This window comes from Mustelus asterias, chromosome 19 (genome assembly GCF_964213995.1).
Source record: "Mustelus asterias chromosome 19, sMusAst1.hap1.1, whole genome shotgun sequence".
Taxonomy (NCBI): Eukaryota; Metazoa; Chordata; class Chondrichthyes; order Carcharhiniformes; family Triakidae; genus Mustelus; species Mustelus asterias.
In genome coordinates this window covers 31,843,312-31,869,218 of record NC_135819.1, presented here as the reverse complement: position 1 = coordinate 31,869,218, position 25,907 = coordinate 31,843,312, and the positions used below count along the sequence as shown (strand labels likewise).

The window sequence follows — 25,907 nt, the reverse complement described above, 5'->3', positions numbered from 1 at the left end:
TTAGAATCTAGAATTGGGGGGGGAAATGAGCGGACACCATTTTAATTAAAATGGGATGGGCCAAACAGACTTCTACCAAACAGAGCTAAAAAGCACTCCAGGTGCAGCAAATCAGATGAACACTCAAACCCAATTATAAAGAGGGTAACCTGCTTACACTGAACTCTAAATACAGCCGGGTATTTGTGGACGATTTATTTTCTTTTGGGGGCGGGAAGGTATTTACACTCTCTCAAATACATCAATTGTCCCGTACCATTGGAGCAAGGTGGCTGTTAATAGTCGTTCCTGCAATGATGCCGGGCTTGTTTATGTTTTGGTACTGATCATTTGCACATGTTCCTTTTTCATAGCAACCATTCAATCACTGAGAGAGGAGCTCTTCCAGCAAGAACTGTGTGGATTGCAATCCCAGGTAACGTCCAATTCTTTCTATGTTTGTGTGTGAGGGGGGGGGGGATTTAGCAGGGTAGTTACGGGGTCATATACTTGTTGTAGGAAGTACAAGCTGTGTTATAATACAAGATGGGGCGGCAGCAATGACACTCTGTTGCAGTGAATGGCTTCTAGTTCAAGTTGGTGTGATTTTTAATTGGTCTAAGCTCTTGTTAGCAATTGGGATGTTCGAACAAGGATCTAAACATTTTGGAATAAAGTATAATGATTCTATGTCAGCTAGGATGTCAATTCAGTTTCAAACATGTTTTCAATCATACTTTTGTTTGTTTCTTCCTCCGTGTTTAAGAATAATGTTTTTACAACTGCTTTCGTTTTGTATGCGCTTGACCTGGTTTTGTACAGTTTGAGTGCTACTAAAATCGCCCTGCTCGTTGAGAATGTTCGCTGCACGCAGCCATCAGATTCCATCAGTTGCGGTTTTGTTAGTGGAGAAATTATTCCAATCAAAAATAAAGCTAGTCACCATTGGCCAGGTATGGCTGCTCAAAGATTGAATTCTCTGACTTCACTTTGTTTTTGTAGAATCACAGAATCTCTACAGTGCAGAAGGAGGCCATTCGGCCCATTGTGACTGCACAGACAACAATCCCACCCAGGCTCTTTCCCCATATCTCCACATATTTACCCTGCTAAACCCCCTTACACTAAGGGGAAATTTAGCATGGCCAATTCACCTAACATGCACATCTTTTGGATTGTGATGTGGAAATGCTGGTGCTGGGGTGGGCACGGTAAGAACACAACACCAGGTTAAAGTCCAACAGGTTTATTTGGGGTGAGAAGCTTTCGGAGCGCTGCTCCTTCATCGGGTGAGTGGAGAGGTGGGTTCACAAACACGGCATATATAGACAAAGACACAATTGCAAGATAATGATTTGAATCTTTGTAGTGTGGGAGGAAACTGGAGCACCCAGTGGAAACCCACACATAGACACGGGGAGAACGTGCAGACTCCACACAGACTATCACCTGAGTGACCCGTTTTACCAGCACTTTTCCTTTGACATAGCAATTACCAGATCGTTGAACCATAGGAGATACTAGCCTGAAACTGGGCTGTGTAGCCAGCTCCCAAAACGGGAGCCAGTAAGCATTGGCATGTTTTCAGAAGTGCGTGCCTGCCGTATTGGTAATGGAGAAACAAGGGGGCCCTTAGCCCATGCCCAAAGCAGGTGTCCAGCCCTTTGCATATACATATAAGTGGCCTATCTCCTGCTTTCAGTCCTTGCTTCTGCAATCATTGTTGGGTGATCCTAATCTTTAGACCAATTCTATTTCCAATGGTAGAAAAGGAAAAGTGAGGTTACTTACCATTATACCCTGATTGCTTGAATCTCCCTGCAACTGTCCCTGTCTCATTCTCACCCCAATTACAAATGTTGTTTCAAATATTATCAGTTGTTGAATGTGGAATATTAAATGCTGGGAATGAACTAACAAAGGGTTAGCTACATTAAACCTGAACCTCCTCATAACACATTGACTGGAAAGTGCCGGAGCTCAATTTCCAACACGTTCACTTGTGATCTATCTGAATTTTGCTCCCTCCATCCATTCCCGTTGAGTCTTGCAAGCTTCCCGCTCCGAATGTGTTCACCAGCTCCAGAGGAAAACCAGTTTCTATTCTCTTTTAAAAGGCAGTTTCTGCAGACTGGCCACTCCAGTCTTGACATCAATCCAAAGTCTTGCCATTGCCCAAAATAATAAAATGGTGACCATCAGATTACGTCAAGTTAGCCCAGTATTAGCAATGTTCCAATTAGAATGCCCAGAAGAGCTGATAAAATGGCCCATTGTCGAGATGCTCTCCCTTTACGTGTGTGTGTGTCAGTGAGTGTGTGTGTGTGTGTCAGTGAGTGTGTGTGTGTGTGTCAGTGAGTGCGTGTGTGTGTGTGTGTCAGTCCACAGCCTTGGAACATGCAGAAGCTTTTAATTCTCCCCAATCCTCTCGTTGCAGCTCCGAGAGCCCAGGCAAGATAGACATGCATATTTTTCAGCCTTGGTTCCCTGCTCCCCCTGGCCCTCTGCGCTCAGTCTCTGTGTCAGCTCCAACATCCCCACCCCCATAACTAAGTTGGTATCTGCAGTTACCTGATGGCTTAAGAGGAATAAGGGAGGAAGTGTGCAAGAACACAGAGAGGAAAGGCGTGCGTTAGGGACAGAGTCCAGGATGACTATAGAAAGTGAAATCCATTGACAGAAAGACAAGAGAACCGAGAGAGAGAGAGAACAAATATTAATTTATTACCTTTCTCATGAGTATTCGAGGTCATCTAGCCTTACTTTTTAAAAAGGAAAACAGGAGTACCACCAGTGGGAAAATAAATATTAACACTACTGCCCTAGGAAGAGTCAGGAAGATAAATGAGAAAGAAAAAAATATTGGGGGGGAAATTCTCTGACCGTTCACGCCGGCGGGGTTCTCCAGTTCCGCTGGCCGTTCACGCCGGCGGGGTTCTCCAGTTCCGCTGGCCGTTCACGCCGGCGGGGTTCTCCAGTTCCGCTGGCCGTTCACGCCGGCGGGGTTCTCCAGTTCCGCTGGCCGTTCACGCCGGCGGGGTTCTCCAGTTCCGCTGGCCGTTCACGCCGGCGGGGTTCTCCAGTTCCGCTGGCCGTTCACCCCATCCCGCAGGTTTCCCGCCGGTGTGGGGTGATGTCAATAGGAATTCCTATTGACAGTGGCAGAACCTGAGACCCCTGCTGCCAGCAAACATAACACTGCCTCCCCCGAGAGCCGAGAAACACGCGGCTGGCAAGCCGGAGAATTCCCCCCCCACCATCCCCCTTATGTGTATTGTGGCGCCCTTCACTTTATTTGGTGGGGGAGGTAGTGGCCTACTGATAATAATGGACTAGTTATCCAGAGACTCAGGATAATGCTCTGGGACTGGGGTTCGAATCCTACCACAGCAGATGTTGAGATTTGAATTTAATAAAACATTAGAAGTCTAATGATGACCATTGTCAATTGTTGGAAAAATCCAACTGGGTCACTAATGTCCTTTAGGGAAGGAAATCTGCCGCCTTTACCCGGTCTGACCTACATGTGACTCCAGTTTCAGAGCACTGTGGTTGACTTAAATGCCCTCCGGGATGGTCAAAAGTGCCAGCTCAGCCAGCGACTCCCACATCTCATGAACAAATAAAAACAATTCTTTGGGGCATCTATAGTGCCTCACAATTATGTTGAAGTGCAGACATTGTTCAATCAAGGCAGGCAGTTTGTGCAGAGGAAGATCCCAGAACCAGCAATGAGATAAATTGTGGTGGTGTGTGACAAATAGAACCAGAAGAGACTGGAAAGGCTCCCCTGCTCCTCTTTGGATAGTGCCATTGGATCTTTGCAGGCCCCCCGGACAGGACAGGTGGAGCTTCAGCAAGACTTGCACCTCTGACAGTGCAGCACTTGTTCTGTGCCTGAACTGGAGTGACAGCCTCAGAAAGTTTGAGGAGTAGGTCTTGAACCCGTGACCTTCTGACTCAGGTGGGAGTGCTACCTACGGAGCCCAGGCACAGATACCAGGAATGTGTTAGAATCATAGAATCCCTACAGTGCAGAAAGAGGCCATTTGGCCCATCGAATCTGCACCGATCACAATCCCACCCAGGCTCTACCCCCATATCCCGACATATTTTACCCACTAATCCCTCTAACCTACGCATCTCAGGACACTAAGGGGGAATTTTATCATGGCCAATCAACCTAACCCGCACACCTTTGGACTGTGGGAGGAAACCGGAGCACCCGGAGGAAACCCACGCAGACACGAGGAGAATGTGCAAACTCCACACAGACAGTGACCCAAGCCGGGAATCGAACCCGGGTCCCTGGAGCTGTGAAGCAGCAGTGCTAACCACCGTGCTACCGTGTGTTGGCGGGTATTTACCCGAATGCGGCTGATATGTAAGGGATAAGATTTGCACAACATAGATAGATGAGTGAAAGAGGCAGAGTTTGTGCGTTGGAGACAGGAAATATTTGTTGTTTACTCAAATAGTTTTCCATATTCAAATCCGAAATTATAATGCATTCGTATGAGGAAATGGTGGATAAAAATAGTTGCTTGCTACTTCCTGGAATGCTTGCTTTTCTCTTCGAATGCACTGAATCGAGGCTGAGTAACAGTCGCCAACATGCAATGGAGTGAGACAAAGTTGTTATTAATGGGTTCCGGCTGACATACTTTTAAAACCAACCCTTCTCTTTTGTTTTTCACTGTTCGCTTTTTTAATTCTTTCCTCCCCCACTGCAACACTCCAGAAATGACTGATGATTGCAGTTTTAAGATGGGTAGTTTATAGATTTATCACCATCTTAAAGGGAAAAACACTGCAAAGATTGCAAATCCAAAATGAAAGTAGAACATTCCAGAAATAAGCAGTCGCGGACTAGCATCAGTGGGGAAGGCAAGTTGACCAAAGTGTTAAAGCTCAAGCATCTCACTGGGTGTCAACCGTGACATGTAGATGGTCCACCCACACTTGCGTCAGGAAATTGCGGGTTCCAGCCTCATATCAGCGAGTAGGACACTGGGTCCAGCCTGATAGTCAGGAGCAGTACTGAGAGAACACTGCACTGTCAGGAGGTGCCAGCTTTCGGATGGGATGTTAAACTGAGACTCCATCTGTCCCCTCGGGTGGAATAAAACATCCGGTGCCACTGTTTTAAAGAAGAAGCTGGGAGTTTCCCCTCTGGTGCCCTGGTCAATATTCATCCAACAAGCCACATCACAGAATCCTGCAGTGCAGGAGGAGGCCATTTGGCCCATTGAGCCCGCACTGACAACAATCCCACTCTTGCTCTGTCCCCATATCTTTACACTGAGGGGCAATTTAGCACGGCCAATCCATCTAACCCGCACATCTTTGGAGTGTGGGAGGAAACCGGAGCACCCGGAGGAAACCCACACAGACACGGGGTGAACGTGCAGACTCCACACAGTCACCTGAGGCTGTTGAACCCTGGTCCCTGACGCTGTGAGGAAGCATTGCTTGCCACTGTGCCACCCGAAAGAACCGATTACCATCTCATTGCTGATTATGTGACCTTGCTGTGTGCAAATTAGCTGCTGGGTTTTTTGTATCATAAGGGATCAAATTTGAAAGCATATGAATGTAACACACTGAGATACCCTAAGGTACGGAAGGTGCTATATAGATTCAAGTTCTTTCCTTCTCTCGAGCAGGTGAATGGATCTGATTTGCATTTCTGGCATATGTATTAGGCATGAGAAGGAAGGGTAATTGTGAGGTTGATGAACAATTTTCATGTAACATTCAAACACGTTTAACTAGCTAACTTCCTCACATAAATGGGGGGGTGGGATTGGAGACATTGGCAAATTGTCACTGGGTTAGTAATGATGTGGAGATGCCGGCGTTGGACTGGGGTAAACACAGTAAGAAGTTTAACAACACCAGGTTAAAGTCCAACTGCTTTTGCTCCTAAATAAACCTGTTGGACTTTAACCTGGTGTTGTTAAACCTCTTACTGGGTTAGTAATCCAGAGATCCAGGATAATGCTCTGGGGACCCGGGTTCAAATCCCACCAAGGCAGATGTTGAAATTTGAGTTCAATAAAAATCTGGAATTAAAAGTCTAGTGATGCCCATGAAACCATGTTATAAAAACCCATCTGGTTCACTAATGTCCTTTTAGGGAAGGAAATCTGCCGTCCTTACCCTGTCTGGCCTACATGTGACTCCAGACCCACGGCAATGTGACTCTTAAATGGCCTCACAAGCCACTCAATTAGGGATGGGCAACAAATGCTGGCCCAGACAGTGTCGCCCACACCCCCGAAAGAATTAAAAATACAATCTACACCATTCCATTGTAAAGAAACAGATTTTATGCCTGTAAACAGTGTAGTGATTAGTGGGTTATCCTCTTGCCAAATGTGCATTTTCTTTTCCTAATCTGTTCATAGAAAGTGGGCGTCGCTGATCAGGTCAGCATTTTTTTGTCCATCCCTAATTGCCCTCGGGTTGTGGTGAGCCGCTGTCTGGATCCACTAGTCCATCTAATGTAGGTTCACCTAGGGTGCTGTTAGAGGCAGGTTCCCAGGTTTTTAACCCAGCGACAGTGAAAGAATGATGATACAGTTCCAAATCGAGGTGGTGCATGGCTTCAGGAGGTGGTGCTGGTGTTCCAATATATCTGCTGCCCTTGCGACCTTTACCACTTAGAGGGACAAGTTTGGAAGGTGCTGATGAAGAGCCTTGGCGAGTTGCTGCAGTATATTTTGTAGATGGTACACACTGCTGCCACTGTGTGTCAGTGGTGAAGGGGCGGGTTAGTGTTTAAGCTTGATATGATGCTGATCAAGTGGGTTATTTTGTCCTCGTTGGGCTTTTTGAGTGTTGTTGAAGCTAAAATCATCCGGGGGGGTGTCAATCATAGAAACATAGAGCGATATCTCATTTCTTCTTGAAGTCAGACAACGTTTTGGCCTCGACTACATTCTGTGGAAGTGAATTCCACACATTCACCATCTTCTGGATGAAGAAATTTCTCCTCACCTCAGTTCTAAAAGATTTACCCCTTCTCCTCAAACTATGACCCCTAGTTCTGGACTCCCCTGCCATTGGGAACATTCTTTCTGAATCTACCCTGTCTAACCCTGTTAGAATTTTGTAAGTTTCTGTGAGATCCCCAGGATTCCACGATATCTAGTCAGGAGTTTCCTTCCTGCCCGTATTAGTCAGGCTATCGACCTGTATCCCTTTCCAACATGCTTTACTGTTGTATCTGAATTGTGTCTAATGTGCAGTTATGTAGTGTTTGTGAAGTGTTCTCACATTGTAGTCATCATGGAAGCCTAAATCCGAAGTCAAGTTGACTAATGTGATACCAGAATAGAATCCATCCCTGGAGGTAACAGCCTCATTGCAAGTCCTATAACTAGAATACACCAGAGGATTTGTGCAACAATGTCTAAAAGATCTCAGCTAAGGGCACTTTACAGAGTATTTGATTTATTGTTGTCACATGTATTGGCATATAGTGAAAAGTATTGTTTCTTGCACACCATACACTCAAAGCATACTGTTCATAGAGAAGGAAAGGAGTGCAGAATGTAGTGTTACAGTCATCGCTAGGGTGTAGAGAAAGATCAACTTAATGCGAAGTCGGTCCATTCAAAAGTCTGATGGCAGCAGGGAAGAAGCTGATGCTTCTTGAGTCGGTTGGTACGTGACCTCAGACTTTGCATCTTCCCCATGCTGCTGCTGCTTCAGCGCAGTGAAAACTGTAAACTACATCTAGTTTCACTTGGACAGCTGAAACTCTAATGTTTCATGTAAAAATTACATATTACTGTATTTACAGTGCAGAATAAGAAGTTTAACAACACCAGGTTAAAGTCCAACAGGTTTATTTGGTAGCAAAAGCCACACAAGCTTTCGGAGCTGCAAGCCCCTTCTTCAGGTGAGTGGGAATTCTGTTCACAAACAGGGCATATAAAGACACAGACTTAATTTACATGAATAATGGTTGGAATGCGAATACTTACAACTAATCAAGTCTTTAAGAGACAAAACAATGTGAGTGGAGAGAGCATCAAGACAGGCTAAAAAGATGTGTATTGTCTCCAGACAAGACAGCCAGTGAAACTCTGTGGGGGTTACAAATAGTGTGCCATGAACCCAATATCCCGGTTGAGGCCGTCCTCGTGTGTGCGGAACTTGGCTATCAGTTTCTGCTCAGCGACTCTGCGCTGTCGTGTGTCGCGAAGGCCGCCTTGGAGAACACTTACCCGACTATCAGAGGCCGAATGCCCGTGTAAATTAAGTCTGTGTCTTTATATGCTCTGTTTGTGAACAGAATTCCCACTCACCTGAAGAAGGGGCTTGCAGCTCCGAAAGCTTGTGTGGCTTTTGCTACCAAATAAACCTGTTGGACTTTAACCTGGTGTTGTTAAACTTCTTACTGTGTTTACCCCAGTCCAACGCCGGCATCTCCACATCATGACTTTACAGTGCAGAAACAGGGCACCTGGTGCAGTGAATCTTTAGTGAGGTTTAATGATCCACACAAGCTGCCTCCATATCCCATTTTATCCAACCCCCATCAATACATTCTTCCTCCTTTCTCCCTCATCTGCTTATCCAACTTTCTCTTAAACGCTTTTATATATTTGCCTTAATTTCTCCTCTGTATCTTGATATATGAAGGGGAAATCATGCTTGACAAATCTGTTGGAATTCTTTGAAGATGTAACTAGTAGAGTTGATGAGGGGGAACCGGTAGATGTGGTATATTTGGACTTTCAGAAAGCGTTTGACAAAGTCCCGCACAAGAGATTATCATGCAAGATTAAAGTTTATGGGAATTGGGGGAAGTGAATTGAGATGGATAGAGAACTGGTTGGCAGAGAGGAAACAGAGTAGGAATTAATGGGTGCTTTTCAAATTGGCAGGCAGTAACCAGTGGGGTGCCACAGGTATTGGTGCTGGGACCCCAGCTATTCACAATATATGTTAATGATTTGGATGAGGGAACAAAATGTAACATCTCAAAGTTTGCAGATGATACCAAGTTGGGTGGAAGGGTGAACTGTGACAAGGATGTAGAGATCCTTCAGAATGATCTGGACAGGTTGGGTGAGTGGACCAGCCAGTGGCAGATGCAGTATAATTTGAATAAATGTGAGGTTATTCACTTTGGAAGCAAAAGCAAGAAGGCAAATTACTACCTGAATGGCTGTAAATTGGGAGAGGGGAGTGTGCAGAAGGACCTGGGTGTCCTTGTGCACCAGTCACTGAAGGTAAGCATGCAGGTGCAGTAGGCAGTAAAGAAGGCAAATGGCATGTTGGCCTTCATTGCGAGAGGTTTTGAGTACAGGAGCAGGGATGTGTTGTTGCAATTATACAGGGCCTTGGTGAGGCCACACCTAGAGTATTGTGTGCAGTTGTGGTCTCCTTTTCTGAGGAAGGATGTTCTTGCTCTTGAGGGAGTGCAGCGAAGGTTTACCAGGCTGATTCCAGGGATGGTGGGACTGATGTATGAGGAGAGATTGACTAGGTTAGGATTGTTTTCGCTGGAGTTCAGATGAATGAGGGGGGATCTCAGAGAGACTTATAAAATTCTAACAGGACTAGACAGGGTAGATGCAGGGAGGATGTTCCCAATAGTGGGGGAGTCCAGAACTCGGGGTCACAATCTGAGGATTCAGGGTGGACCATTTAGGATGGAGGTGAGGAGACATTTCTTCACCCAAAGAGTGGTGAGCCTGTGGAATTCATTACCACAGGAAGTCGTTGATGCCAAAACATTGAATGTATTCAAGAGGTGGCTGGGTACAGCACTTGGGGCAAATGGGATCAAAGGTTATGGAGAGAAAGCAGGATTAGGCTATTGAGTTGGATGATCAGCCATGATCACAATGAATGGCGGAGCAGGCTCGAAGGACCAAATGGCCTCCTCCTGCTCATATCTTCTATGTTTCTATGATATACTTAATATAGAGAAATTACTGTACCCTTAGGTATGGCCTAACTATGGTTCTGTACAACTTCTCTGCTTTCAGTTCTGTTCCACTAGAAATGAACCCCAATATTGATTTGTGGTTTTCTGACATTCATCAGAGTTGCTGATTTTTAGTGACTTTTGAATGTGTGCTCCGAGGTTCCATTGCTCTGACCTCACTTAGGTTTTTAGTTTCCAATATGGCTTCCTGATCCATCGTCCCTAAATGCACCATTGATGTTGAAATTTACATGCGAGTTACATGCTCATTCTGCCACTTTCTGATGTTTTCTAGAACAATTCTATCCCTAGATGGTTGATGGTTTTAAAGAAACTTCTATCAGAGTTTGGGCTTAGATTGGAACAGCCCTTAGATGATCTTGGTATTGTATCATAATTGCCTCTAATCGTTCCCCATGTTTAACTTGACAGTGATTCCCGTTTTGGGCTAAGCCTCCATGTCCATAAGTTCTGGGAAGTCCCAAAACCAGAGGAACAGTATTGTTTTTCCTTTATTCTTGTGGACATTGCTGACAAAACCAGCATTTGTTGCCCATCACTAACTGCTCTTAACATTTCAGGAATTTAGCATTAAGGATTCACTAGAGGTCTGGGGTCACATATCGGCCAGACTGGGTAAGAACTGCAGATTTCCTCCTGTAAAGAAAATTAGTGAACCTGATGATTCTTTACAATAATCAAAGAACAGTACAGCACAGGAAACAGGCCCATCGGCCCTCCAAGCCTGTGCCGCTCATTGGTCCAACTAGACCATTCATAGAATCATAGAAACCCTACAGTGTAGAAAGAGGCCATTCGGCCCATCGAGTCTACACCGACCACAATCCCACCCAGGCCCTACCCCCATATCCCTACATATTTACCCGCTAATCCCTCTAACCTACCCATCTCAAGACACTAAGGGGCAATTTTTCGCAAGGCCAATCAACCTAACCCGCACATCTTTGGACTGTGGGAGGAAACCGGCGCACCCGGAGGAAACCCACGCAGACACGAGGAGAATGTGCAAACTCCACACACACAGTGACCCGAGCCGGGAATTGAACCCAGGTCCCTGGAGCTGTGAAGCAGCAGTGCTAACCACTGTGCTACCGTGCCGCCCATACAATACAATTAACAGACAAGTGGTGGTGCTGATGTTATGAACTTATGAGAGGTCATAGTCTTGGGATAAGGGGCAGCAAATTTATAACAGAGTTGAGGAGAAACTACTTCTTACAAAGGGTTGTGAATCTGTTGAATTCGGCACCCCAAAGTGCGGTGGATGCTGGGGACAGTGAGTAAATTTGAGGAGTTCGACAGATTTCTAATTGGTAATGGGTTGAAGGGTTATGGGCAGAAGGCAGGAAAATGGGGATGAGGAGCATATCAGCCATGATCGAATGGCGGAGCAGACTCGATGGGCCAAATGGCCTAATTCTGCTCCTATGTCTTATGAACTTATGTTATTGAACTTTCTATGATTCTTCTCTGAACTGCTGTAGTCCTTGTGGAGATGATCAGGAGTCCCAACAGTGACCAAGACCCAACCGAACAGTGATTCGGGTACATTATATATCCAACTGGGAATTGTGGGGAGCCTGGAAATAGTGGTGTTCACACAGCATTGCTGCGATTGTCCCGGATAGTAGGAATCGGGGGGAGGGAGGGAGGGATGCCTGTTGCTGGTGGTGTGAGTGTTTTGAGTAATGATGTAATCCTCACCTTCAAACAGACGAGAGATCGCCGCAAAGAACTGCAGCCAGAAGTTGCTCAGTGCGAAGGACAGAGGCAAGCAGCAGACAATTCACTACCATGTATTCAACAATGGGGAATCCATAGCTCGGTAACCACATACGCTTGCACACCATTGCTGGGTAAGCATTGTTAATACCGGGATTTACACTGTAAATTGCCACAAGTTTCAACTGAAGCATGGATGCGTTTTTGTTTTTGTTATTCTACTGTCCAAGTATGTTAGTTTGATTCTTGTCTAACACAACTACAGAATGCAGGAAACTCTTGCTATCTGCAAATTGTTCTTTTAAAAGAATTCTGCACAGTGATTACTGAGAAATTGGTTTTAGCATTTCACAATGCAGCATGTCTTCAGAACTGCACTCAGATATTAGTCTTTATTCTGAGTCATTATCACCTGGTTTCTAGATGTGAGGTAGAGGATTAAAATGTCCTGGCTGAACATTTTGGTCAAATCTGGCCTTGTATTGACACATGAGTTAACAAGCAAGGAGGCTACTCAGTGCTTATCCCTGCCACATTGTGCTAATTCAGCATTATTACAATTAACATTATTACAGTTACGTAGCTCTTCTGTGAGGCTTTTCCCTGCCTCGTTCGTGCTCTGTAAATACAAAGCTGAAAAAATAAATCTTTTTAAGAGCTTCCAATACAACTGAGGAGGAGCTTGGTCAATCCACATCTAACAATCTGCTCACATTTTGACAGCTTGGATAAATTTCACTCGGCAGCTGAGACATATGAATTAGGAGTAGGCCACTAGGCCCATCGAGCCTGCTCCACCCGTTAATAAGATCCAGGTTGATCTGATTGTAACTGTAATTCATTTTTTTGCTGGAGAAAATGGTATCAATTTCTGACCACACAGTCCCCTACATCCACTACATTCCTGTTAACCTTCCCGTCCCCAGAATGGCTTCCTGTACCATTTAGCTCATTCACCCTGCAGTCTCTGCTCTTATCCAAACAAGCTGAGAGAACCTCAAACCTTTTTGGATAATTGAAAAGCTGAAGTTCCTGTATTCCTTCTGCTCTCAGGATCCCCTTACCTGCCTCACTCACAGTCCAACTCTCCTGTTCCTGACCACTGACCAAAAACCAGAAGATTCTGTCCGAAGGGGTGTGACTGCCTCCTGGTGCAAAGAATCCAGGTAACGGCACCCCTGATGTGTCGCAGTGTCGGCGGCGCAGCCTCCAGCTCAATGACTCTGAGCTGAAGTTCCTCGAGCCACAGCCACTTGCTGCAGACGTGTTTGTCCTGGATCACACCAATATCCACAAGTTCCCACACACCGCAGCTGTGACACATCACCTGTCTTGCCATCCTTAATGTGCGTTAACTAACTACTTAAATATATCATTCAATTCATTCTATTTTGAACATTTTCTTAACTACCAGTTCCTAAGTCTTCGAAATGGAATGGCCCTTAATCACTTCCCAGATACTCACTAAACCAGCTGCTTTCCCTACTGTGGAGAAAGAGCCAACTCCCGAGGTGAAAAAGTTTTTAAAAAGCACCATAAAGAAAACACCACCTCCCCCTCCTCGCCAGTCCGACCCCCCTCCTCGCCAGTCCGACCCCCCTCCTCGCCAGTCCGACCCCCCTCCTCGCCAGTCCGACCCCCCTCCTCGCCAGTCCGACCCCCCTCCTCGCCAGTCCGACCCCCCTCCTCGCCAGCCCGACCCCCTCTCTATTTTAAAACATTCTACCTGTGGTCTAACTGAATGGTGCAGCAGGTCAGAAATAGCCTAGCTCTGTTGCTATTTCAGTCGGCCTATCGGGGAAAACAAACCCCTTCTAACATTGCTCTCTGCTAAACAAGTCTAAGCATTGTAACTTTAGTTGGATATTGTGCTTGGAAACCTGTGTCACTGACTTAATTTTAACACAAACAGGCATAAAGCATGACAGGATTTAAAGATTTTTCAGTTTTAAAAAAGTTTTTGAGTTTATTTATTTGTGTCACAAGTAGGTTTACATTAACACTGCGATGAAGTTACTGTGAAAATCCCCTAGTCGCCACACTCCGGCGCCTGTTCGGGTAACACTGAGGGAGAATTTAGCATGGCCAATGCACCTAACCAGCACGTCTTTTGGAATGAGAGGGGAAACTGGAGCACCCGGAGGAAACTCACGCAGACACAGGGAGAACGTGCAAACTCCACACAGACAGTGACCCGAGCCTGGAATCGAACCCGGGTCTCTGGCGCTGTGAGGCAGCAGTGCTAACAACTGTGCCTCAGGGGGGATGTTCTAAAGCGGGAAGGTCACTTCTGATGAGTGAGCTGCAAAATCCTACCTTGCAGGCCACAACTTGGGGCAGTGACTCTCAGTTTGGAGTATGTTGCCATTCTGGGATTACGTGCGTAGAGTTTAACTGACTTGAGATGTAATGTTTAAATTGTGTGGTTTTCTTGATAGATGCCTTAATGTTGGAGCACTTTCATCCAGTCTCCCGCTTCCAGATTTGTTCCGGTCTTCGCTCTAACAACCTAGAACATCGAAAGCCAATGATGAGCAATGATTCAGCAAACGATGAGCTATCTGACAGCCCGGCTAGGTAACTACCCAATCTATCAATTGCCATTGAAATTCTGTTTATTCCGAGGATCAGGCAGTCATTGGATAAATAAATCACCATCCTGATTTCAATATATCTGGGGCATGCCTTCACTGTTGTTGAACTGACATACTCCTGGAACATGCTGTCTAACAGCACTGTGGGTGTACCTACACCAGGTGGGCTCCAGTGGATCAAGAAATTGGCTCATCCACCACCTTCTGATGGACAGTTGGGGATAGTCAATAAACGTTGCCTTGTCAGCAATGCCCACGTCCCATAAATAATTATTTTTTTAAATTATGATTCGGGTTGCAAACTGATGACCCAATTAAAATTGGATTTGAAAGGTGCACGGGTTAGGTTGATTGGCCATGCTAAATTGCCCCTTAGTGTCGGGGGGGGTTAGCAAGGTAAATATGTGGGGTTACGGGGATAGGGCCTGGGTAGGATTGTTGTCGGTGCAGACTCGATGGGCTGAATGGCCTCTTTCTGTACTGTAGGAATACTATGAATATTGGGAGGCATATACAGCTGTAATTCCTTGTCAGCAATACAATAAAGTTTTGTCACAGGTAAGTATACCTGTCATTAAATAGTTGTTGGCAGGAATAGCTTGGGAGTCTGTGTGCTTTTCACAGTGTTGGTGTTCACGTTGTCAATGGGAGTGGAGAATAATGTCCTGTCCAGCAGCCGAGTGAAGCCGCAGAGAATGAACCCTGCACCCAAACCGGGAACTCTGAGTATTGATGGAAACTGGTACCTCCTTGGCATACACTTAATCTGCTCCTTCAAGAGGAAAGGTAGATCCAGCTGGCTTGTGTTCAGCTGCACCTGCCATTTCTATACACTCGGTTCAGCTTAGAAAATAAGGAGCGTGTGATTGGCGTTTTGCCAATGCCACTTTGGAGCTGTCCACTCGCCCTGTGCCAATGGTCTAGGGTGGTGATGAATTGGGAGTAGTATTGTGGATCATGAGCTAGAGCCACCTACGTGTCACTGCACATTACCACCCAGAAACAAGAGCTGGAAGGAAGTGTTTTCGAAACCCAGTTTTACTCTTCGCACACTGCTGATCGGGCAGCTAATTTGCAATGCAAACCGAAAGGAGCACAAGTGAATGATTACTTGTCCTTTTTTTTGCTTTCTGTGGTTCTGCTCATTTCCATCCCAGCATGTGTTGTACAGTGAGGCCTCTCAAGACCGGGTTCATGTCACCACTCAATACACTGGCAGCGTTAACCAGAGATGCAAATGATTGATATTTTAATCTGCTCACAGGTGCGAGTTGCACGCAGTCGGTGTCCAGGCTGAAAGCGAGCTTTCTGTACCTGGTATGAGTGACAAGCTCCTGGATAAGGTTAGTGCTTCTTCTCCGTTCGCGGTCCTTCTCATAGTGCCATCAAACCTGCCGGAGTTTCGGACCTGAGACCCTCTCCCCAGCCTCTAACTCTGAGATCTGGGTGGCCACGTGCCTTCAGTTAGCAGGGGGTAGCGTAGCAGGAAACACAGCCAATAGCCGCCACTCATAGTCATTCAAAATCATTCATGAAGTGATCCCTCGGTTATAACAATTGGAATGGGTTGTGTCAGGGCCAAACTGGAGGGTGAAAACCAAATGGATACAATCCACTCTAGAAATGGGAACCTGCATACTTGTTTCCACAAAGCAGATGTAAATGGATTTGGAAATGTTTCTCGGGGATTTAAAATAAGGCAAATGTTTTCTCCCCCAGATGTGGCCATGTTCTGCTGCAGTGACAGAGAAAATATGTTGAGGCTATTATACTTTTGAAATAATATTCACAAAACCTGTTTTTTCTTGACGCAAGGCAGCAGTGTGTGTGGCTGAAGTGAAGTTCCACTAAATGAGCCTCTGTGTTGAGGGGGCCTGCCCAATGACGAGGGGTTGAGTGAATTTATTCTCTGGAGTTTAGGAGGATGCAAGGTCGTTCTAAAGGCGTTTGCTAGGATAGATGCTGAGAGAGTGTCTCCGCTGGTCAGGGAATCTAAACGCGGGAGCACAGTCTCTGGATGAGAGGCCAATCGTTTAGGATTGAGATGAGGAGAAAGTTCTTCACTCAGAGGGTCGTGAACACTGGGAATTCTCTACCCCAGAGGGTTGTGAACGTCCCATCGCTGAATCCATTGAAGGCTGCGATGGACAGGCTTTTGGTGTAGGGGTGAGCCATGACGCAGTCATGACGGAAGGCCCCTTAAACAGGAAGCCACTGTTTGGTCACCAGTTTACCTGGTGGTTTGATTTGATTTGATTTATTGTCACGTGTATTAGTATACAGTGAAAAATATTGCTTCTTGCGCGCTACACAGACAAAGCAAAAGTACATAGAGAAGGAAAGGAGAGAGTGTAGAATGTAGTGTTACAGTCATAGCTAGGGTGTAGAGAAAGATCCACTTAATGCAAGATAGGGCCATTCAAAAGTCTGATGGCAGCAGGGAAGAAGCTGTTCGGGTGGCACGTGTCCTCAGACTTTAGTATCCTTTTCCCGATGGAAGTAGGTGGAAGAGAAGATGTCCGGGGTGTGTGGGGTCCTCGGTTATGCTGGCTGCTTTTCCGAGGCAGCGAGAAGTGTAGACAGAGTCAATGGATGGGAGGCTGGTTTGCGTGATGTACTGGGCTTCACTCACAACCCTTTGTAGTTTCTTGCGGCCTTGGGCAGAGCAGGAGCCATACCAAGCTGTGATACAACCAGACAGAATGCTTTCTATGGTGCATCTGTAACAGTTGATGAGAGTTGTAGCTGACATGCCAAATTTCCTTAGTCTTCTGAGAAAGTAGAGGCATTGGTGGGTTTTCTTAACTATAGCGTCGGCATGGGGGGGACCAGGACAGGTTGTTGATGATCTGGACACCTAAAAACTTGAAGCTCTCGACCCTTTCTACTTCGTCCCCATTGACAGGGCATGACCTGGACACCGGGATCAATTGTAAATAGTTAGGGCCTGAGGACCGAACCCTGTGGCACACCACTAGTTATATCAGAGCGGGGCTGCATTACATCCAACAGGTGCTCCAGGGAGGTGTTGAAGAACCTGGGTGCAGAATGTTCTTCTGAGTTCTTAGTCTTCTGAGAAAGTAGAGGCGTTGGTGGGCTCTCTAAACTGTAGCGTCGGCATGGAGGGATGGGGACAGGTTGTTGGTGATCTGGACACTTAAAAGCTTGGAGCTCTGTGTGGTGGTCTCCCCACACAGGATGCAGGCCCATGCCAACACCAGTAAAATGCCAGTAGGGGGCAAGAGGTCATGCAGAACTAGTTAATTAATTAAGCTGCTGCCCTCCCTGGCGTTGACAATATCCTGTGGTGGCAGTAAGATGCCAAACTCCCCGTGTGGTGCCTTTTGCCAGCATTTTTGTTAGCAACCCTGCTGCCTCCCGGGCCATCCCTGGAGCACTGTTTAAAATGCAAGCTGATATCTTCAGTGGTGCAGTGCAGCTCTGGCTTGTGTTGTGTGAACTCTCAATCCTCTGGCTCTGGGGTGGTAGCGTTGCCTGCACAGCTGCCTGGAAGAGGAAGAAAAACCTGCCAGTTAATTACTGAACTGTGCGTGGGTTTCTGGAAATTGGTCAACCCATAGCTTGGGCGTGTTTTGGCAATGTTGCTTCATTTATTGAATGAAACACACTAATTCAACTCGCCAATGACAAATAATCTGCTGGGCACAGCGACAGAGAACCAGCAACTCCCGATTGTAGTAACAGTTTGATTCTTCAGGAGAATAGAGGAAATAAATGTACGGGTAGGACAGTTGGACGAGGAGTGGAGAGAAGTGGATAGCACTCTGTCTGAATTAAGAATTCTGTAGCAGTGAGAGATGACCATTGAAACAATGTGTGTGTTTTTTTAAATAAGAGTTTCATTCAGGCTGACACTCTGTACTTGACACTTGGTGAAGTTCTATGGAGAAGATCCCTCCTGGTGTTGCATTTAATCACGAAATGAGCTTCCGACATCATTCGCACCATCACTGAGGCTGCCTATTCCCACCTCAACAGCAATATCCCTGTCTCTGCTCATCTATGGCTGAAGAATGTCCAATCCACGGAGTTAGTGGAGGCTTATGATCACTCAACACAGCAGGGCCAGAAGATATTGGTTGGCTTAGGGACTTTGCATTCGCTAAATAAATGTGGCTGAAATCCTCATCCATTCCTCTAGATGCGACTCTTCCAACAACGCCCTGGCTGGTGTCTCTTATTGCACCATCAATAAATTTGAGACCATCCAAAACTCCCCTGCGATGAGTTGTAGCCATTTCCCCTCGCCCCTCGCTGACCTACATTGGCTTCCAAATAATTTTCATCCTGATTTTCAAAATGCTCCAAAGCCTCACCCCCTTCCTATCTCCACAACCTCCTCCAACCCAACAATCCTCCACAATCTTTGCACCCATCTAATTCTGGCCTTTAGAGCATCCCTGATTTTTCATTTCCACCTATGCCGTTGCCTCAACCCTTGGCTCTGGAATACCCTCCCTACACCTGCCCACCTCTGTACCTCGCTTTCCACCTTTATGATGCCCCTTCGACCAAGCTATTGATCACTTGTCCTAATCCCTCCTGTTGTGGATTGGTGTCATATTTATTGCAGATGCCCTGGGATATTTTATTAGCCTGAAGGCGCTACATAAATAAAAGTTGTTGTTGATCATTTAAGAACCATAGAAATAATAGGGGGAGAAACACAATTGTGTTGTACCCAGAGATTTGCTCATCTCTGCCACTGAAGTTAATGGCTAGCAAAAAGGAAGAATCTCTGGAGATTTTCATCCGTAAAATGCAGGGAGGAGTTTGTTTAGTTTACAGCCTTGTAAAATGTGCCGATGTTGCACTGATTATAATGAGGACACCCCAGAAAGAAATTTACAACCAATGCAGTATTTGTTCAGTGTGCTCATTGTTGCAAATTGGGTAACTGAACAGCCAGTTTGCACGCTGCAAACACCAATATGGTGTTTAGCACCATCTTACACTTTGATTATTTGTAATTATCTCTCTGCCTTAAATTATTGGTTCTTGGGTCATCCCTTCACTTGTTACACAACCTCACACAAACTGATTATACTTAACTGCTTACATTTATCCACTAGCACTCGTGATTACCTAGAAAGACTTGTTATTCAACACAAAAATGCTGGAAAATCTCAGCAGGCCTGACAGCACCTGTGGAGAGAGAATCGAGCCAACGTTTCGAGTTTAGATGACCCTCAGTCAGGGCTGCATTTAAGACTTGTTATTCAGTTGTCCTACACTATCTGTGCTTATCCTTTGACGTTCTTGATTACTTGTTGGTGTCGGGCAGTCGTCACGCTGCCTGTATACACTGGAGCACTTCATTCCACTTCACCTGAGGAAGTCATTTCAAATCGACCTGTTGGACTATGATCTGGTGTCATGTGACCTCTCATCGTGTCCACCCAGTCCAACACCGGCATCTCCACATCAGCAAATAATATAGCACAGGGGGAGGTCCCTTAACTCTGTGCTATCTCTCTTTGAGAGCTATTCAATCCGTCCCACTATTAGTTTTCTTTTTCACGGCTATATAACTTGTGCTTTTGGGGTTATATTGAATCTGCTTCCAACACCCTTTCAGGCAGCGCCTTCCAGATCACAGCAACTCACTGTGTAGAAATGAATTAATTCTTTAGGCAAATATCTTAAATTTGTGACCTCCGATTACCAAGCACCATCGCCCACCCTGCCAGTGGAATACTCCACCATCAGTCCTCAATTTAACATTCTTATCAAATCTGCCCTTATCCGCACAGTGATTGGTTCGCACTACTGCCTCACAGTGCCAGGGACCTGGGTTCAATTCCAGCCTTGGGTGCCTGTCTGTATGGAGTCTGTTCATTCCCTCCATGTCTGCCCGGGTTTCCTCCGGGTGCTCCAGTTTCTCCCCCCCCCCCCCCCCCCCCCCCCCCCCCCCCCCCGCCCACAGATGTGCAGGTTAGTTTGATTGGTCATGGTAAATTGCCCCTTGGTGTCCCAAGATGTGTCGAATAGGTGAATTAGCCATGGTAAATGTGTGGGATTATGGGGGTAGGATGGGGAAAAGGCCCTGGGTAAGGTACTCTAACAGAGAGAGTCGGTGCAGACTTGATGGACCAAATAACCTCCTTTTGCACTCTTGGGATTTTATGAATCTATGATTTGAAGTCTTAGACACGGACACTGCACCAATAATTAGTTTAAAGTTTATTTATTAGTCACAAGTAGTATTATACTTGTATAGGGCGGCACGGTAGCACAGTGGTTAGCACTGCTGCTTCACAGCTCCAGGGACCTGGGTTCGATTCCCGGCTTGGGTCACTGTCTGTGTGGAGTTTGCACATTCTCCTCGTGTCTGTGTGGGTTTCCTCCAGGTGCTCCGGTTTCCTCCCACAGTCCAAAGATGTGCGGGTTAGGTCGATTGGCCAGGTTAAAAATTGCCCCTTAGAGTCCTGAGATGCAGAGATTAGAGGGATTAGCAGGGTAAATATGTGGGGGTAGGGCCTGGGTGGGATTGTGGTCGGTGCAGACTCGATGGGTCGAATGGCCTCCTTCTGCACTGTAGGGTTTCTATGATTTCTATGATTATATTAGCACTGCAATGAAGTTACTGTGAAAATCCCCAGTTGCCACACTCCGGCGCCTGTTCAGGGACACGGAGGGAGAATTTAGCACCTAACCAGCACATCTTTTGGACTGTGGGGGGGAAACCTATGCAGACACGGGGAGAATGTGCAGACTCCACACAGACAGTGACCCAAGCCGGGAATTGAACCCGGGTCCCTGGTGCTTTGGGGCAGTAGTGCTAACCACTGTGCCACCATGCCACTTAATCAATGATTTACATTCGTAGTCTATGCAGTGGATAGTGGTTCCCACATTGGAACCATATTGATGGGTGGGCTCTGTGGTCAGGCTTTGATTCTGGCAGCTAAGATTTATGTCCTTTTGCCTCTTGGGCTAAAATGTCTTGATCAGATTTAAGTACTAGAAGCCAAACTACTGCAGCCTTACTCCAAGTAGCAGGCAATTTCTGTGAATATCAAAGTGGGACTGGAAGTGGCAGCGACTTAAGTTCGTCATCAATGATGAAATACATTTATTTTTTCATGTAAGTCTCTTTTTGCCTCTTCGGGTTTGCAAACTCCTGCTGAGCTGGACATGGGCTGGCAAGAGTCAATGCTTGGGTTCCCCAAAAGTTAATAGAGATTTTAGTGAATTACGATGGTGCAATTCAACTGTGGTTGTGTGCTTTTGCTGTAGTTTTTTTTTAAAAGGGGAATGTTTTAAAATTCAGCTTTTTTTTTCTACAGGCAGTCAGTATGTCTGGCGGGAATGCAGCTTCAATTCTGGGAGAGCAGGATAATTACTTATTTTAGTCCTGTGGTGTTTACTTAGGAGAGAGCTAATGGACCTTTGTTTATAGATGAAATGTCCCCTGGGGTTTTTGATTAGGTTGATTGACAGGGTCATGTGATAATGTGGTTAATAGGTGGAGCCAAGTTTGTACCAGAAAAGCAGCTTTCAGTTCTGACTGGGGTTTGTTTGCAAACAGAAGTCTACAAGTTGCTCTGAAACTCAAAGTCTCTGAAAACTTTGAGACCAACTACACTCCTTGTAGCAAGCTTATTTATGGTTGCTAACTGTGTTTAAAGCGAAATTTTGAGTCTGTAAGATAATGTTGCTTATTTGGAACTGAAAGAGTGATGAGTTAGAAATTAAAGTTATTTCTTTTCATAGAAACATAGAAAATAGAAGCAGGCGTTGCTTTGTGATGGAGGACGTGGGTTTGGAAGGTGCTGCATAAGGGACGTTGGTGAGTTCCTGCAGTGCATCTTGTAGAAGAAATTTAATATAAATGCTTTCTTTACAGGCAGCAGCTGGTAAGGACGTGGACAGTTGCGATCTGCTTCAACCCAGGTAAGACTTAGTTACCCACCAATGGTGTCTTATATTTTACATACAATGAAATGTTACATTTCTATGTTGCTTGGCATCCAGAAATAATCTTGTAACTGAATCATTTTCCAGTGAAGACCTTAAACAGCACCAGCTTAACATACCTTGCATTATCACCCCAGAAAACTCCTCCATGTCCGGTAAGCAACTCCCAAGCACCGTCAATGTTATTTTAAAGCAGTGGTCAGCCCCTATCTCTCGCAGGTTTAATATCTTGTATGCTTGGTACAGGGCCCAGTGCACCTCATACTTCCACAAAGCAACCTGACAATGGCTTGCAACTCCAGGAAACGATAAAAACACTTGACGTAGTTGGTGAAAAGCATGACGATGTGTGTGACACAATTAAAGATGGTGCTTCAGGTAAACTGATCTCGATTTGCATCAGTTTGAACAATAATTTCTGTAACCACTATTTGTTTGTCATTTGTTAGCTTTTTTGGCGGCACAGTGGTTAGCACTGCTGCCTCACAGCGCCAAGGACCCGGGTTCAATTCCAGCCTTGGGTCACTGTCTATGTGGAGTTTTCACATTCTCCCCGTGTCTGTGTGGGTTTCCTCCGGGCGCTCCAGTTTTCTCCCACAGTCCCGTGATGTGTAGATTAGGTGGATGGGCATGATAAATTGCCCCTTAGTGTCCAAAGATGTGCAGGTTATGGGAATTGGCCATGCTAAATTGCCCTTAGTGTCCAAAGATGTGCAGGTTAGGTGGCTAGGTGATGGTAAATGGGTAGAGTAACAGGGAATAGGGCAGGAGGTGGGCCTGGGTAAGATTCTTTTTCAGAGAGTCAGTGCAGACTTGATGAGTCAAATGGCCTCCTCCTGCATTGTAAGGATTCTATGGATTTTGAATCTACAGACTTCCAGACATTATTCCAGCAAACTGTATTCTACCATTTGCGGTAACTTGAGTACGATTTTCTTTATTTGAGAAAATAATCTTTAGTGGTTTATTGGCAGGATAGATATGGTGCCATTTCTCCGTGTTTCTGAACTTTAGACTTGCGTACCAGCCTGCTTAGTTGTAGAAATGTCAGTGGTTGTATCCGGTAGGGAGGGAGTGGAGACCTGTGTCAATCATAATTGCCAACATAGTCACCTGGCTGGAATTTTCCAGCCATTCGAGCTGGCAAGATCTTCCAGTTCCATTGATAGCAAATAAACCTGTTGGACTTTAACCTGGTGTTGTTAGACTTCTTACTGTGTTTACCCCAGTCCAACACGGGAATCTCCACAGTATAAGATTCTTGCCAGGTTGCTTTCTCAAGAAAATAATTGTAATGTTTACTTGTGTTGAAGATGATGGTTGTGAAGAATTGACTGAAATTTTATTTCCAAAGGCGGCCCAGTTGCCATGGATACCAGTCAGCTCATCTCCAAGCTTGTTAACTTCAAAAGGGATCAACCCGGGTCAAGAGCTAAAGTAAAAATAAACTTGGTATGAAAATATGCTTTTATTAAATCTAACTCCAATCTCCCAAATATGCGGGTGCTTTGGAACCCCAGTATTTTAAAATGAACCCAACTGATCGCTGCATGAAATGTTACTTGTGTGGTAAATCTATCAATCTGAGCTTGTGTAACATCACGAGAGGTTTTCCCTCCTCAGATACTGTCTCCCTCCCTTTTTTATAAATAGTTAGGAGGATAGGAATTAGGAGCAGAGGTAGGCAAATTCAGCCCTTCAAGCCTGCTCCGCCATTCAATCAGATAATCATAGAATTATAGAATCCTACAGTGCAGGAGGAGGCCATTCGGCCCATCGAGTCTGCACCGACTACATTTACTTTATCAATCCCTTTTAAAATTGTATATACCTTGATCAGATCCCCTTGTTATCGTACCCATCCTTAAAAGTCCATCCTCTTGCCTAACTCCTTTTCCTGTCCAATATCCTTGAGAACCTTGCCTCTCAAATCCTTGTCCAATTTTCCTTCTGTTTTCCTTCCCTATATTTAAATTAGTCTGGAATACACCTCAGTTTCACACAGGTTAACATTTTTCAAGCATTTGGAACCCCAATGTTATCTAGTTGCACTTTACGTTAATCAGCACTAAAGGTTAATAACTAGGAGCCAAGTTACAAGCTTAAACCCATCAAAGCCCTGCTTCAATGTAGAAATAAAATACCAAAACAACCCTTTGCTGTCCCTACCATAGTATGGTAACCAACAGAATCAAAGGTCTGTGACCACGCTACATCTTCCTCATCCTTCTCGACCTTCCTACAATCTTTGACACAGTTGACCTTATCATTCTCTTCCGGCTACTTACCTTCACCTTTCAGGTCTGGGATTTTCCTGTCTTCTCCTCTCTCGCCGCCGCCTCCACTATCTCTGGAGTCACCCAGAGATCTATCCTTGGCATTTTTCCTGCTCATTGTGTAAGGCCCCAAGTTGTATCTCAATAAGCTTGATCCTAAATCCAGCACTGATGCTCCCTCCTTAATCCAGCACTGATGCTCCCTCCTTTGCCCCTTCACTGGATCATACTGCACAGAAAGAGGCTGTTTGGCCGCCTTTGCCTGTGCTAGCTTTTTGATTTGATTTATTATTGTCACATGTATTAATATACATTGAAAAGTATTGTTTCTTGCGCGCTATACAGACAAAGCATACCGTACATAGAGAAGGAAATGAGAGTGTGCAGAATGTAGTGTTACAGTCATAGCTAGGGTGTAGAGAAAGGTCAACTTAATGCGAGGTAGGTCCATTCAAAAGTCTGATGGCAGCAGGGAAAAAGCTGTTCTTGAGTCGATGGGTACGTGACCTCAGACTTTTGTATCTTTTTCCCGACGGAAGAAGGTGGAAGAGAGTATGTCCGGGAAGCGTGCTGGCTGCATAATCAAGGATCCCACGCTCTCAAAGAGCTAAGTAATTGCTGAAAAGGGAGACATTTTGCTGAATCTTTTCATCTTGCACTCATCAGGACAAATGCAAGAATACCAAATTTCAGGCGAGCGTAATAGTACATGCTACAGGAGCAAATGGGTGCTGATTGGTTGGCAAGTCAACTCTGACCAAAATGTTGCCATGGAAAAAGCAGCAGGAAATTATAGGCTCCCTAAGCCTCTGAACAATTAACAAACCCAGATTTGAACACATTCTTCTTGTTTGCAGAGACTGGGTCCCTGAGTGTGAATGTATAACTTCTAGCAAATGTAAATGAGCCACATTGAGTTCAACTGATGACCTTAAATTGGTTGTTAATGCAGCTATTAACACACTCAGGATTGTTCAGCAAGTACAACCCAATTGCAGAATGCTATCCAATTCATCCCACACCCCTGCTCTTTCCTCATAACCCTGCATACCCCTCCTTTTCAATTATGTATCTAATTCCTTCTTGAAAGTTACTCCTGAATGTGCTACTGCCACCATTTTCAGGCAGTGCAGTCCAAATATACTGTGACTCTGTCCTCTGGTCACTATGCCTCCTGATGCTTTCTATCCAAGAGTGTCGGAGCAGCTTTAATTTACAGGGAGGATATTGATCTCGGAACTAACAGCTAATCACAGAAGGAGACACTCTATGTTGCACAATAAGAACATAAGAACATAAGAAATAGGAGCAGGAGTAGGCCATCTAGCCCCTCGAGCCTGCCCCGCCATTCAATAAGATCATGGCTGATCTGATAGTGGTTTAGTTCCACTTACCCGCCCGCTCCCCATAACCTTAATTCACTTA

At 45.4% G+C, this 25,907-nt stretch overlaps 1 protein-coding gene across 1 annotated transcript in view; it reads left to right on the top strand.

Annotated features, from left to right (window-relative positions):
* Positions 1-25,907, top strand: part of LOC144507864 (inositol 1,4,5-triphosphate receptor associated 2-like) — a 121,270-nt gene that overhangs the window by 48,494 nt on the left and 46,869 nt on the right. Inside the window, exons 8-15 of the mRNA XM_078235283.1 lie at positions 354-415; positions 11,664-11,805; positions 14,110-14,248; positions 15,530-15,608; positions 22,136-22,182; positions 22,294-22,361; positions 22,453-22,584; positions 23,561-23,658. Of these exons, the coding sequence (XP_078091409.1) occupies positions 354-415; positions 11,664-11,805; positions 14,110-14,248; positions 15,530-15,608; positions 22,136-22,182; positions 22,294-22,361; positions 22,453-22,584; positions 23,561-23,658 (767 nt within the window). The remainder of the gene's footprint in view (positions 1-353; positions 416-11,663; positions 11,806-14,109; positions 14,249-15,529; positions 15,609-22,135; positions 22,183-22,293; positions 22,362-22,452; positions 22,585-23,560; positions 23,659-25,907) is intronic.